The sequence below is a fragment of the Acromyrmex echinatior genome, chromosome 5 (assembly GCF_024713525.1).
Source record: "Acromyrmex echinatior isolate Ae372 chromosome 5, ASM2471352v2, whole genome shotgun sequence".
NCBI classification, from domain to species: domain Eukaryota; kingdom Metazoa; phylum Arthropoda; class Insecta; order Hymenoptera; family Formicidae; genus Acromyrmex; species Acromyrmex echinatior.
This window is the reverse complement of record NC_141856.1, coordinates 15156177-15170438: the sequence shown is the minus strand read 5'-3', so window position 1 is coordinate 15170438 and position 14262 is coordinate 15156177. Positions and strand designations below refer to the sequence as shown.

General features: G+C 33.0%; 3 protein-coding genes across 6 annotated transcripts; 2 read left to right on the top strand and 1 right to left on the bottom strand.

The window, feature by feature from the left end:
- Positions 1-4783: 4783 nt before the first annotated feature.
- Positions 4784-8715, top strand: Eogt (EGF-domain O-GlcNAc transferase). 3 transcript variants are annotated; one of them, XM_087406289.1, is made up of 10 exons: positions 4784-5448; positions 5707-5913; positions 6224-6372; positions 6457-6620; positions 6707-6824; positions 6919-7072; positions 7154-7354; positions 7881-8014; positions 8086-8188; positions 8413-8715. In XM_087406289.1, exons 1-10 carry the CDS (start codon positions 5269-5271, stop codon positions 8665-8667), a joined length of 1665 nt encoding a protein of 554 aa, XP_087262415.1. In that variant the 5' UTR covers positions 4784-5268; the 3' UTR covers positions 8668-8715. The 3 variants fall into 3 exon arrangements, with proteins under 3 accessions (XP_087262415.1, XP_011063338.2, XP_087262416.1); XM_011065036.2 differs by having other exon boundaries at positions 6704-6824; XM_087406290.1 differs by having other exon boundaries at positions 4951-5448; positions 6704-6824; positions 8086-8192; positions 8413-8637.
- LOC105151345 (glucosaminyl-phosphatidylinositol-acyltransferase PIGW) lies at positions 8711-10991 on the bottom strand. Its single transcript, XM_011065020.2, has 2 exons — positions 10865-10991; positions 8711-10787 (listed from the first exon to the last, which is right to left on the bottom strand). The coding sequence occupies exons 1-2, from the start codon at positions 10890-10892 to the stop codon at positions 9181-9183; spliced, it is 1635 nt and encodes a 544-aa protein (XP_011063322.1). The 5' UTR covers positions 10893-10991; the 3' UTR covers positions 8711-9180.
- A 16-nt stretch (positions 10992-11007) lies between these two features.
- LOC105151344 (ATPase WRNIP1) lies at positions 11008-13331 on the top strand. Of its 2 annotated transcripts, XM_011065019.2 has the most exons (4): positions 11008-11676; positions 11754-12588; positions 12910-13125; positions 13209-13331. In XM_011065019.2, exons 1-3 carry the CDS (start codon positions 11359-11361, stop codon positions 13122-13124), a joined length of 1368 nt encoding a protein of 455 aa, XP_011063321.1. In that variant the 5' UTR covers positions 11008-11358; the 3' UTR covers position 13125; positions 13209-13331. The 2 variants fall into 2 exon arrangements, with proteins under 2 accessions (XP_011063321.1, XP_087262418.1); XM_087406292.1 differs by having other exon boundaries at positions 12910-13331.
- Positions 13332-14262: the final 931 nt, after the last annotated feature.

The window sequence follows — 14262 nt, the reverse complement described above, 5'->3', positions numbered from 1 at the left end:
CACGAAGGAATGTCCTGCTGTTCTTGCTGGCGAATCGATGACACCAAGCCGCACATTTAATCGTTCTGCTTCGTAATTAATTGGACCCGGTAACGAGTTGCGTACGTAGATCTGCGGAGCTCGTTGGTGGAATTGCAAACATTTATCATCTATTAATTAAGCGATTAGTCCATGGCGTCGCGCTAACGAGGAAGCTAGTGCGTGAAAGGAAATTTCTTTCGTACGAACGCCGTCGGGCAATTTCTGTAGCAGTAGTCAGTAGTTTATGGAACCCGTTGGAATTCGAGCATGCATAATTCTAAATGTTTTTTAATAGATTCAATAATTAATAGTTTATTGATCTCCCCCAAGAAATAACTTACTTTTCGCGCGGAGAATCTGCGATGTTGGTTAATACATTCAGGCCGCTACTCGATTTATGTTCGCTTTCTATCGACTTTCTAGGTTTTCTGGTTCTTGCGTTCTTTGAATCGACGATCTGTTTATATGGCATTCGACGCTTCATTGATCGATAGCCTGCTAGTCGTCGATAATAAGTCATTTCTGCACAACTCGGCACAAACTGAAATATGAGGATTGACTTAAGTATTGCGTTTCTACAATTCGCGGTTTTATTCTAGCAGGAAAAGATGGCAATCGCCTTACTTTATGTCTACAGATGTGCATTGAAATGAGCGCGTGGGTGGCGAAGAGAAAAGAGACGCACAGGTAGATTCACGGAAGAATATACGGCTCTTTACGTTTTCGCGCAGATCGGCGCGAGAAATCTCCTGTAACATCTCTACGAGAATCTCGGGGAAAGCCTGCGCTTCTTTTCGGCGCGTGTCTTGCATTCATGGATTTGCATTTGTCGGTGAACATTTTCAGTGGTGTGTAGGTGACTCCAGAAATCCTCAAGTAAGAGATTGGACACATACGTTTGGTCCTCCATATTTTTCAGGACCTGCTTAAGGTAGAATGAGATAAATTATGCATAAGATAGAATGAGATATGCATAATCATCTTAATTTCTATCTTAAGCATCTATATCATTATATCTTAAACAAGCCCTGAAAAATATGGAGAACGTATGTGTCCAATTTTTTACTTGAGGATCTCTGGAGTCACCTGTTGAAAATTATGGACAGACCAATAAAAAAATCTGAATTTAGACTGTTTTCGTATTTTTAATCAAAACAATATCTTTCAAATTTATTTAGTTTTATTTGGTAAATTTTTTTCATTTAACTTCCTTTCCTTTAAATTAAAATTTGGTAAATATTTTTGAATTAAAGTTTTTTAAATTGCAACTATATACATATATACATGTATAAAGAACACCGTTAACGGTGTCCAATCTCTTACTTGAGGATCTCTATAGAGGTGACCCGGAGTGTTCCCGTTTCGCAAGACGCTACGGTTGCAATGTGACGCGTCGCCCCCGCAAATTTTCTCCGACGGGAGGAACCATGAGATCTACGGGGGAACATTATAGCGTTGATTTTCGCGTAGGTTGACATCAGCTCTCAGCTGTGACACGCGGCGCCGACTTGGCGGCGACGGTTGGACGTTACGCCGATGTCACGGGGCGCTCGTATTATTATTGCGCACGTTGCATTTCTGCGGAAACGCCGGGGTACCCGTTTATCAACGGCCGTTGCGAAAATCGCCGTTGCGTCACAAAATCAATCTGTCGTGCGCAATATTTTGCCAGCGCGATTCTACGCGGCCGCGACGTCGAAGAAATTTTACGACGATCGCCGTGACTTAAACGACAGCAATCAGTAGTTTCAATGGTCATAACTATACATGTGAAATTTAATAGCTTCGCTTATTTCAGGGATGTAAACCGGTTTCATTCGTAAATTGTCTGTTTTCCGGTATTATGACGTGACAATGAGCGATATGTTTATAATTGCATTCATTGTTCATTTATTCACTGTCTGTGATGCGGAAAATCTAACATATAATTCTCAACAGTTATAAATATCTCTAAATGTCATTAATACACATAAAATTGTATAATAACAAAATAGAGCATAATAAATAAGATGGATATATAATCACGTTCATTATGCTATATATATACACACACACACTGCATTATTTATCTACGCATTGAAATGTCAATAAGGTATCTACTGCGCTTGTTAAAATATCACTAAAATATATCTATCAAACATCGTATTGTTAGATGTGTGTCGTCGAAAGACGATGAATTGTTATGTAAATTGTCACGTCGCAACTAAAGACATTTCTGAGAAAGATAATGTGGCTAAGCCGTGATTATTTCGACCGGAGAAAATTATCTTGACAATTCACGACGACAAAGGATTTTACAAGAAGAAATAAAGTTAGACACACCGGTATAAATAGCGAGCACGAGGTACCGTTGCGGACCGTATCGGATTGAGGGTCGGGGTGATGCGATCGTGATCGATGTAGATCGTTCTTTCGATCTATCTGCGGCAATCCGTGCTCGGGCAGGCCGGTGTATTTCTACTAGCCGATCGGTAACAATCTACATATACCGGTAAACGCGACGCTTTTACGTACACATTTAGCGAGAGATCTTCGTGCAGGCGAATAAGTTATACATACATATATAAATGCAAAGCAGCGAGATCTGTTTCCGGGTCACGTTACGGCAGGTTGACGCCGAAGATACCGACGCTATTGTACCTCGTGCTCGATATCTTGCGATCGATTAGCATTGATTTGTGGATCATCGTGAATGGCTCGCGGGACCAGCGGCTAATGTCGATTTACTCGGACGTACGCGGATAGTTGTTATGAAGATCTTTCTTTAGCAAACGATCAGCTTGGTCATTCGCCCGCGGCTATAAGAGATCGAGATCGCTCGGTCCCACGTAGATCTCACGCATAGGATTCGTCATGCTTCAATATTTCAATAGTCAAGTGTATATCTGCGCTATCGCAACTGAACACTTAAGATTTGGTTGCGTAACGCACGGGGTGTCCGCAAAATACTAATCCGCCGTGGCGTCAACGTTGAGAAGAAAACGGAACAATGGGTGTCATTCAAAGTTAAAGTAAGTTCTGTAGAATTTGAATTCACGCTCTCCTTTCGCTGCTGGCTGTGGCCTGTGTGGCTTTAATTGTATCGCAACGATCTCTTGTGAACCGAGAAACACCTGCGCGACCAACGAGAGCCGCAGCTGATATCCGAGTTTTCCAGATTACGTAACGACTCAAAAAGCCTAACAAAGTGTGGAACTCGATGTATTCGAGCTGGTGAATGCGAGGACTCTTGGATTTAACTCTCGTATCTCCGCCTTACGAGCAAAATTGTATAAACGGCGAAGATAGAATCTACTTCGACCACGCCTTGAGAAAAGGATCGAACTGTCTCTTCCGTATACGTTCAAATCGTTTTTGACGTATCCCGCGGGGATTAGCATAAGGTGCGTCTTGTATAGGCTTGTAAATTCTGCATTTTATTTATGTAAAAGCATGATGAATAACAGAAGCTGTCATTTGACACTAATGTTGGATAATAATCTTCAGCAAATGCATTTATATTTTAACGATACTGCAATTTTCACTCTATACACAAATTTGTGATGAAAAATTCTCGCCGGCTTTTAGCCTTCGCTCAGAAAATACGAAAATACGAAAACGAAATAATATAATTCATATATGGCATAAAGTTCTAAGGTTTTTATATAATTATTACTTCTAACTTTATATATCTTATATATAATGTAATGTTTAGTATTAAATTTACAAGATTGCGATTTACATTGATTTATCTCATAACGTAATTTACATGTAGCATAAAGTTCTAAGATCTCGTAATATTATTTTTAAGTTTATACTGTTATATAATGTAAATGTATATTTTAACCTTCACCACAAAGGATAGCGTAACCCCCCCCCCCCTCCTCCCCACGATTTTCATAATTCAGACGTTTTTTTCCGATTCTTTTTCCCTTATTACAAAATAATCTTTTGTGCTACGACACTTTACATTTTCTAACTCAAAAATTCTTTTTTTTCAGTCTTCAAACAATAGATTTAAAAAAATTAGTTAAAATCGATGCACTACAATCTGAGATATGAGCAAAAGAAAACTGGGTTACAAATACCCGGATGTGGGTAGATAGGGACTTTTTTGAGATGTGAGAGTACCGAGGATTAATATTAAAATTTTATTTAATATTTATGACCTTTAATCTCTATTTTCCTACGTTGTGTAAATAAGATTGTAAACAAATTACAACCGCCCTCTTACTTTTTTCCGCCTTACCTTCAACCTAGTTTATAGTAGATGTTTTTACCTACAATAGATATATTCTTCTCTGTTATATTTTCTATATATATACACATATAGTGTTCTACTATTTTTATCTGTTATAGATACTCTAATCTATATTTATACATTCAACTATTTCAATATTATTATCATATTTTCTACTGTATGTACTGATAGTTATATATCGATAGTAGATAAATTTTGTGTTTTCTCTATTTTTCTGAGACTTTGTGAGTATTATCATTTATACTGCAGAAAGAAACCCATAGAGGGATACAAATCAGTTAAGAATGCTTTCTCATACTACAAGACTCACAAAATATTCTTGTCAAAAAATTCAAATTTCTAGATACTAAAATTCGCGTGAAACAAATAAAAGTTGCTCCAGAGTGCTTCATTTTTTGTTTCAGCCTAATTACTTCACTTAAAAGAAAGAACAGTTTAAATTGTGATTACAAATTCATCCTTGACAGTGAAAGTGTGTACAGCCATGTTGCAAACGTATTAGACAGCTGATCGCGTGAAGATAACTGGAAAGATTTTTTTCATTTATTTATGAGAGATTTCAATGCTTTAAGAAAGTACTCGATGCTTTCACCAAGAACATAGAATTTGAAGTCAGTGAACTTGCCTGTGATTGTTTCGAAGGAAATGCTTCTACGTACTCGATTTTTAGACAGATCTGCATTATCGATCTGACAGGTCGAAAAATGCCGGCGTATTATTTAGAAAATAAAAAATATTAAAACTTCGCTTCTTCGTGCACCGTTCAAGGCAAGCCAGTGCGCAATTTCTATGATATGAGCTGACTCACATCTCACACGTAGTGTCTTCAGTATCGCCTCTCACCGTACTGCTGTATAAGCTCCACGCAAATGTATTAATGCGCGTTGTGAGGTCATACACCCACCTTCACAGGTGGTTCGTTTTTCATTCAAACCGTGCAGTTGTAAGACGAACGCGCGAGGATCTTTTAAGAGCATCCGGTTAGTTCCAATAATTCTTTTCACACGATGATCATGAGGACGTTGTTCGCAGTTTATCCAGTGTCACTGGTGTTCGTATTCACGGTCACTGCCATTGGCAGTAATTACACAGATATTAATCTACCACACGAACATGTTAAGTATTATTTCAATTCTTTTCCCACGGCGGCAGAAAAATGCCACAATGATGCGACGTGTCCATATAAGGTAAAATTATATTTAACTTTAATTTCTTGACATATTTTTGTTATTTGTATGATATATTTGAAACATATTTCATAAAATTTAATTTAGAAATTACAAGCATGATTTTTGTAAAGATTTCGCGCCTGCATAATAATATATACTATTTTTATTTTTACTGACTTACTTTTGTAAAAAAAAAATATTTAATTGTTTTTATATGATAATTTTTTTTATATAAATCATTAAAAATAAAAACGTTAATTTTATGATACATTCCAGGATAGTCTCGATAGTAAAGCTTGTTGGGGCTACGAGGAAGATTGCAAATCGGAAAACTCATTTTCCATTCCGCATTGTCCAGGTGATCATAAAGGATGGGTCGCTACAAAAAGAGCTCAATTGGACACATATTATGCACAAGGCGATTTTGGATATATACGCGACCAAAGGAAAGAGATGATACTATTATGCGAACCATTATTTATAGTGAGTTTACTGAATTATAATATATATAGAGATATATGAGGTTTTGTTGAAGTATCTAAAATTTTAATTAGATAAAATCTGAAAATAATTTTGTTGGACTATCAAAATAATTATTTTTGCAGTACCATGCTTGAGATTCCTGTATAATTATTTTGATAGTCCAACAAAATTATTTTCAAATCTGTGTTTACCTAAATTTTTAAATGCTTCAGCAAAATTGGTCTTTCCATGTAAATGTGACGTTATACACAGAATATAAAAAAATCATATTATACAATTTGATATTTTGATTGGATTCTATTTTTTTCAGGATGATTCGTCCTTAGAGTGTTCGGAGCATATGAGATTCTGCAGAGCAAGAAACGTGATGCTAAATTTCACAGATTTGCTGAACCGAAAGGAACCTTTACGATATAAAATGGATGTATTAAAAGAAGGTCAAATTGGCGGCTACTGCACGTGAGTGAATATCAGCGAGCAAAGCAGATCAAGATCATCTGTGCGAGGAATTGGAAAGTATCTAACTTTCTCTTCTGCAATCAGGCTGAACGAAAAGAGATTACAGGAAAACGCGGATCATATTAGCCCGCTACAATCCTGGGGACCAGAATTACGAAACTTTCGAAAATTACCTCATCGACCGATTGTTCATGGCGATTGTGATGTCATCATTGAGAAACCGACCTTTATCATGAAGATAGATGCTAGTAAGTAGGAAGACACTTGGGGAAAAAAAATCAAATGAATTACGATTCATATTCGTCACTTCGTTAAAGTCGCTTTGTTTTAGTAGTAAATATGTATCATCATTTTTGCGACTTTTTCAACCTATATGCATCATTGCACGTGAATCTCTCGCACCCATCTGCCTTCGATACAGACAATCATATAATGATTTGGGAAAGTTATAGGTAACGAGTATAGAACGAAATATAAAACGAAATTGACACAAACGAAAAATAAAAACTACGAACTATTAGATATCAAACTACATCTTGCTTTCAGCTATCGATCGGCGTTCCAAGACACTTTCGAAGCATTTACAAGAAATCCATTATGGGACTTAAAAACATTTCGAGGCGAAACAGTGTGCTTCAAGAACTTGGTGTTTCCTCTATTGCCGAGAATGATATTCGGATTATATTACAATACACCACTTGTACTAACATTGTATATCCTTTCACCGAGATGCTCCACACTCTGAGAAAGAATATTAATTATGAGAAAATATATGTTTTAGATTTACGGCTGTGAAAAATCTGGATTGTTCAAAGCCTTTGGCGATTATGTGTTACATCGACTTCAAATACCTCTTCATCCAAGAAAAGATCGGAAGATTCGAATAACATTGCTGAGCAGAGATACTCAATACAGAAAGATCTTAAATGAAAATGAATTAGTGAAAGCTTTAAAGGAGAATCCAGAATATAAAGTTAATAAGGTAAAATTTTAGCGGAGATATTTGACTACATCTTTTTAAGTGTATTTAACTACCTTATCTTAAGTTGTATTTACATCATCGATACTTTTATACAGTTACAAAATTTGTGTTAAATTTAATAAATTTCATATATTCCAAATGGTCCACTCAAATTTTTGTGTTAATTTGACATAAGATAAATATGTTAGGAAGTAATACAAACATTATGTAAAAAAATTAACCGAAAACATTAACATTATTTGTAAACAAATATGGAAGCACATTTTTTCAGTAAAATTATCAATTTATACAATAACATTTTATTTATTTATCTTAAAATTTACGTTTTAAAATTTATTTTTATGTTATTTGTTCACTTACTCATAAATCATGTTATTTTAAAATATGTTGAATTTTACTTTCACGTAAAATATTCAAATAACATGATCACATTATGTTAAATTAAAATTCAGATGTGTTAAAAACCAAACAAAAATTTTAACAAGGAACAGTTTTAACACAAATACAAAATATTTTTACTGTGTAGATGGTGTACAACAAAAATGTTTCATTCAAAAAACAGTTGGAAATCACTAGGAATTCCGATATTTTTATCGGTATTCATGGCGCCGGCTTGACACATTTAATGTTTCTACCGGATTGGGCAGCGGTATTCGAAATGTAAGATTTTTCATACTTAAAAAATATATAATTGCAAATACTATAATCATACATTTCAATATTTTTCACAGATATAATTGCGAAGACCCTAATTGTTATAAAGATCTTGCACGGTTGAGAGGTGTAAAATATTTCACATGGAAAGATACATCAAAGTTGGTGCAACAAGATCCAGTATGTTCGTATAGATTATTTATAAGATAATACAGGATTCAATAATTTAATTTTACTATAATCAAAAAATAATTTAATAATAAATGAAATTTTATAATATATATTATATATATATATATATATATATATATATATATATAAAACGTTATTCTAAATTTTTTAAATTAAATTTGCAACTGTGAATTAATAAATATGTATACTTAACAGATATTTATAATTTACAGGGGACACATCCTGATGGTGGGGCTCACGCCAAGTTTACGAATTATAGCTTCGATGTTAAGGAATTCCTCAGAATCGTTTCGCTTGCGAAAAATCATGTAAAGCATCATCATGCATTCAAAAAGTTTAACAATTCTCCTGGCAAAATACAAAATGATACTAGGACGATAGATAATGAAGAATCAGTACAACCTTCTAATACTAAAGAACCAATACGACTACAAAAATCAGATATATTATCCAAAGATGAATTATGAACAGGACTCTTAGACAATAAATTGATAAGATGAAGTACAATAATAGAATATGTTCTAAAGTACATTTGTTGATCAATTTCCTCATACATATTTTCTTTATATTATTTTTATACTAATGTATATACGTTATTTTAATAAGTAAAATAAATGTGTGATACGTGTATGTGTGTGTGTATGTAAATCTCGATATGTCTGAGTTGCATATTTGGCAGTACTTTCTCTTAATTATTAATTTGTAATTAAAGTTTACATATATAATATATATTTAATATTGTATATATATGTGATATAATATTTAATTACATATATCTATATTTGACCATTTATAACATATTTCCTTCTGATTATAATATAAAAAAAATTATTAATAAAATTCACTGTATATTTTTAGATATAAATTATATAACACACTAAAGACTTATGGAAGTCCATTGTTTTCAGCAAGATCATCAAAATCTTGATCAAACATTGTAAATTCATTAGAATTGACTCATTACTATTTTTACACATATTTCACAGTTTGATCGGTATTTTGAGCCTATAAAGTATTAATACTGAAAGTATATTCACAGCCATATATATAATCAGTATTAATAGAGCTAATGATTGCTTAATATATAATGTGTACATTAACATATTCACAATACCAGTCATAACGTTACTGATAAGAAAAAAGAATAGGCCATTGTAATTTACAGCATCAAAAATCTCTAAAGATTTCCTATACACATCTTCATTATTTTCTTCTTTCTTACTCTCCACGTGTTTCTTTAAATTCACTGGCAAATTTTTACTCGTTTTCATCTTGTATTCAATCCATACATTATCGCCGTCTGACACCCAATTAGCTATATTTACTAGTTCTAGCACAAATTGTATGAACACCAAGAAACTAAGTAATACAGTTGTTAAGGCCACTATCCACATGCAATACCCGGCGTTGGCTAATCTTCTAGAAATCTTAAAACCACAGGATAATATCGCCAAGTAAATTAGTGCAGAGATCATAAATAATTTAATACATAACGAGGGTAAAGGCCCAATGTATTGTCCTTTCATTTCAAAAAAAGATAATTTCATATTAAGGTCTATACTCGATGTTGCATGCAAATGACATGTGGAATATATAAATCTCCCAATAGCTACACCAACGAAATACAATCCTACGTAACCGGGTATAGAAATTAAGCCTTCTCGATTAGCAGAAAAAAAATCGTCTCTCAGCTCATCTCCTAAAATCCACGTTTTTAAATCTTTGGTGTTTATGGTGTATTCATGCATGCATAATATCCAGATGCCTGAGAGGTATGAATACTTCGAGCTAATAGTGCTGGTAATCATGCTAGTAAATAATTTGACGATAGCTAAAGTTATAAAAAAATTCCAATGAACTCCATACTCGGTGATGTGTTTCTGATATCCTACGTACTCGACTACTGCAAATCGTCCGAATCCCAATATCAAGAGAAGTATGCAACTTCGGAAGCATTTACTCATATTTCTTGTCAGAGTTTTTAAAAAGCTCGCTTGACGGTAAGTAGAGAAGTCTCGAGCCTCTGGTGCAACCAACGCATTCGCCAATATAAATAATCCGACACCTGTATCCATTAGACTGTATCCAAACACTTCCGTTTTGGCGAATTTCCGTGGAAAAATATGAAAATCGACGGCTAATATACAAATCGCAGTAATAATGTTGGTCAACGCTCGAAAATTAGTTATGAAGGGTATTTTATCGGTAACCGGCTGCTCAGTAATATTTAAATTGGAGCAATTAATTCTCTTTTGCATCACCAGTGATATGTTTAGTGCAGAAACCAACATTATTATCACGCATATGCTACCAATATATTCCGATAATATGGTACAACACAAGATAGTCGGAATAATGGTTAACACGAACTCTATGACGACTCTCGTATTTTTGTGGATGTATATATATTTCTTGAGAACTTCCACAGTTGTTATTGCCAATATGATGCTCCATATAGTTGGTAGAAGCGTGAAAATCACCGCTTGCGGTGTCGTCCCCTCATGATTGGAAACAAATGCTTCTTGTTCGAGTCGATAGTGTTCCTTGCTCGCCGGCGCCGTCATTGTCAAATCGAATTTCAGGCATTCTACGGACATTTTTTTTTAGCTCCAACTATAATTTTACGCAATTGAAGAAAATATACCTGACAAACAAAGAACTTACGGTTGCAGATAATCCACTCATTATTCATTATTTATCACTCGTACAATAAATATACATTATAGTATATGTCAGTTTAGTACGAGAAATTTGACATCATTGATTGATGTTGTTACATGGAGTTGATGATAGCACATACGTTTGACGTTCATATTTCTGTAGATGGCAGCACTTTGCTTTTTTTTCTAATTATTCTGTATGATTTGATGAGAAATATTAATAAATTTTGTGATTTTTCACTAACTTTTATACTTTCATCATGCCAAAGTTGTGTTAAAATGTCGTTTTAAAATTATAATATAATGTGATTGATTTAATCAGTTTATGTTAAAAAAAACAACGCATTAATATTCAGTGTGTTAAGTAAATTATTTCCCGCGTAATACTTTTGGCTTATTAATGTTAGTGTGTATTTGTCTTCGTTTAAATATTTAAGCAAATGCAAATATATATTTAGTATGTAAGAAAGGAATAACATAACCAAAAAAGCGAGTTACATGGAAGCGAAAATTAAGAGATCATTTCCTTTCAATGAAGATTTTATCGCAAACAATAAAGTGAAAAAATTTAAAATACATAATCAAATACCAAGTGGTATTACTAACATGTCTGGACATAATTTTATAAAGCATTTCACAGTACAATCCTCAGAAACAGTGAAACATATTTCACTTGCTGAAAGAATGGTGCCAATGAATATCGAGGCTTATGTGGGGCAAAAACAAATCATTGGCCCAAACACAGTTTTAAATTATTTATTAGAGAAGGGAGAGATTCCTAGCATGATATTCTGGGGTCCACCTGGATGTGGAAAGGTAAAGTTAGTTTTACTCTCCATTTTTATATAGCTGCTTTGTAATAGTTATGATATTTATTATCATTTATGTTTTAGACATCCTTGGCAAATATAATAGCATGTTTAAGCAGGAAATTAACGAGTAACAATGTACACATTGTGAATCTATCTGCAGCAAGTTCTGGTGTAAAAAGTATAAAGGATGCTGTTACCATGGCAAAAGACAAATCAAAATTTGGATGCAGGACCATTGTCTTTATGGACGAAATTCATTGTTTCAATAAGCTTCAGCAAGATATATTTCTGCCACACATAGAGATAGGAACATTTACTTTAATTGGATGTACCACTGAAAATCCATTTTACAGTTTAAATCCAGCTCTACTAAGTCGCTGCCGCATGTTTGTGTTAAATAAATTAACAGAGTGTAATGTAACAGAAATTCTTCATAAGGCATTAGAATATATAAATGGAAGGATGCTTGATCAAGAAAAAGAAGAGATAATCAATAGAGAGCAGATTAAATTCTATTCCAATACAAAACTTAAATATCATGTTGATAATAATACAATACAATGGTTAGCAGGAGCATGCGATGGTGATGCACGTGTAGCTCTGAATGCTCTAGAATTAGCAACACTTGCGACGCAAGTAGATGAATCAAAAACATCACGCAATAATGATATAACAATAACTCTGGAAGATATTAAAAAAGGTTTAATAAAAACACATACGCTTTCTGAAAAAGAAGCCAATCAGAGCCATCACATATATTCCGCACTTCATAAATCGATAAGAGCTGGTAAGACAAATGCTTCTCTGTATTGGTTGGCCAGAATTATGGCAGCTAAGGAAGATCCGGTAAATATTGCAAGACGGCTAGTTAGAATTTCTAGTGAAGACATTGGTCTGGCAGATCCAGATGCTTTAGGTAAAGAAATGAGATATATTCATTTCATACTCTAAAAAATATGGGTGTGAATTTAACATTATGTAATGTTTAAATAATTTTCATATTATGTTGGTGTTTCTATCAATATCTATTTTAAAATCCATGATATTAAATATTAACATTATTAACATTAAATATTAACATTAACATTAACACGATGTGGATTTAAAACACTCAGTGTTAATATCAATCATGTTAATATCAACATCAACATGATGAGAATTATATGAACATCGTGCATGATATTAAATTCATATCTAAATTTTTTAGAGTACAAATAAATTGTTTAAAAAAATGCAGGTGTAGCTGTTCATACAATGCATGGCTGTCAAATGATTGGTATGCCAGAATGTGATGTACTTTTGGGACAATGCACAATTTATTTAGCGAAAGCACCCAAATCTCGATCGATATATAACGCATTAAAAGCAGCTGAAAAGATGATTTTGGAATGTGAAGGTCCTCAACCGGCTGTGCCATTACACATGAGATACAACTCAGACAGAAAGCTATAAAGTAGACTCGATATGATTTTTTTATTATCTCTGTATATTACTCTGTTTATTACTATTTTAATTTTTTATACTAAATTGTTACAGGTATCAATAATTTAATACGCTAAGAATATACGATGGTACCTATTTACTTATAGAGTTACAATGTTTTGATTGCTTTCAAAAAAAGCAAAATTTGTAAATGATTAATATAAGATTTATATTATATGTCTACTTTTGTTATTTATTTGTATCTATTTTATTAAAAAAAATCTTCAATATTCAAACAAAATTAGCTAGAGGATGGGGAGTCAATTTATCGGCTTTTTATAATTTAAATTAATTTAATGTGATCAGTGGATTTTATTTTCAAATTCCAATTGCTTTTTCATTGCATGTGTAATTATTATATAATGTATTGATATGTATTGACATATTTCTTGTCTCTCCATCTTGAAAATTTTCATATAATATACTTGTTATTATTTTCATATAATATAATTATTGAAAAGTGTGAAAATAATTATTCAAATGAAATATTTCAACACACACACACACACAATAGAGTTTAAAAACCAAATTTTACCGTCTAGATGAGAAACCAATATATCAATTTCAGATTCTTCATAAATCATTTACTATAGCATTTATCTCTAAAATATTAAATTGAAAATTATATAAGTCCGAAAACCATACACACACACAAAACTCTAAAGGTTAAGTTAAAATTGTTATCAATCTTTTATTCTAAACTGAGATTGAATGACTAAAAGTAGTTTCTATCCAAGTAATACGCAATGTTACAGAGACGTCAAAATATAAAATTAATATAAAATTAATATAAAATTCAGTGAAACTTTCGTCAAGTCTCAATCAAGATGACATATATCATTTCAATATAACAATCCATTATTACTTGAATAGTTTTCCTAATCAGTAATCCATACATTCATTTCAATTTATCGATAAAATTATTAATATTTAATTAATTATTTAACTATCATCACAATCTCAAGTGTTTACTTATTCGTGGGACTTCGTAATCCTTGCTATATTATAATACGATGTGGAATACAAACGATACGTTTGATCACGTTTGATATTGGCGCGCCATACGCAATCGACCAATGACGTTGTACACTAAATGCAAACAACCAAC

Bases quoted from the DNA above. Each gene is read 5' to 3' on its own strand.
- Eogt (XM_011065036.2), top strand. From the start codon at position 5,269: ATGATCATGAGGACGTTGTTCGCAGTTTATCCAGTGTCACTGGTGTTC. The intron at 5,449-5,706 runs GTAAAATTATAT...GATACATTCCAG, and splicing joins ATGCGACGTGTCCATATAAG to GATAGTCTCGATAGTAAAGC. The intron at 5,914-6,223 runs GTGAGTTTACTG...TATTTTTTTCAG, and splicing joins TATGCGAACCATTATTTATA to GATGATTCGTCCTTAGAGTG.
- LOC105151345 (XM_011065020.2), bottom strand. From the start codon at position 10,892: ATGAATAATGAGTGGATTATCTGCAACC. The intron at 10,788-10,864 runs GTAAGTTCTTTG...AAATGTCCGTAG, and splicing joins TGAGTGGATTATCTGCAACC to AATGCCTGAAATTCGATTTG.
- LOC105151344 (XM_011065019.2), top strand. From the start codon at position 11,359: ATGGAAGCGAAAATTAAGAGATCATTTCCTTTCAATGAAGATTTTATC. The intron at 11,677-11,753 runs GTAAAGTTAGTT...TTTATGTTTTAG, and splicing joins GTCCACCTGGATGTGGAAAG to ACATCCTTGGCAAATATAAT. The intron at 12,589-12,909 runs GTAAAGAAATGA...AAAAAAATGCAG, and splicing joins GGCAGATCCAGATGCTTTAG to GTGTAGCTGTTCATACAATG.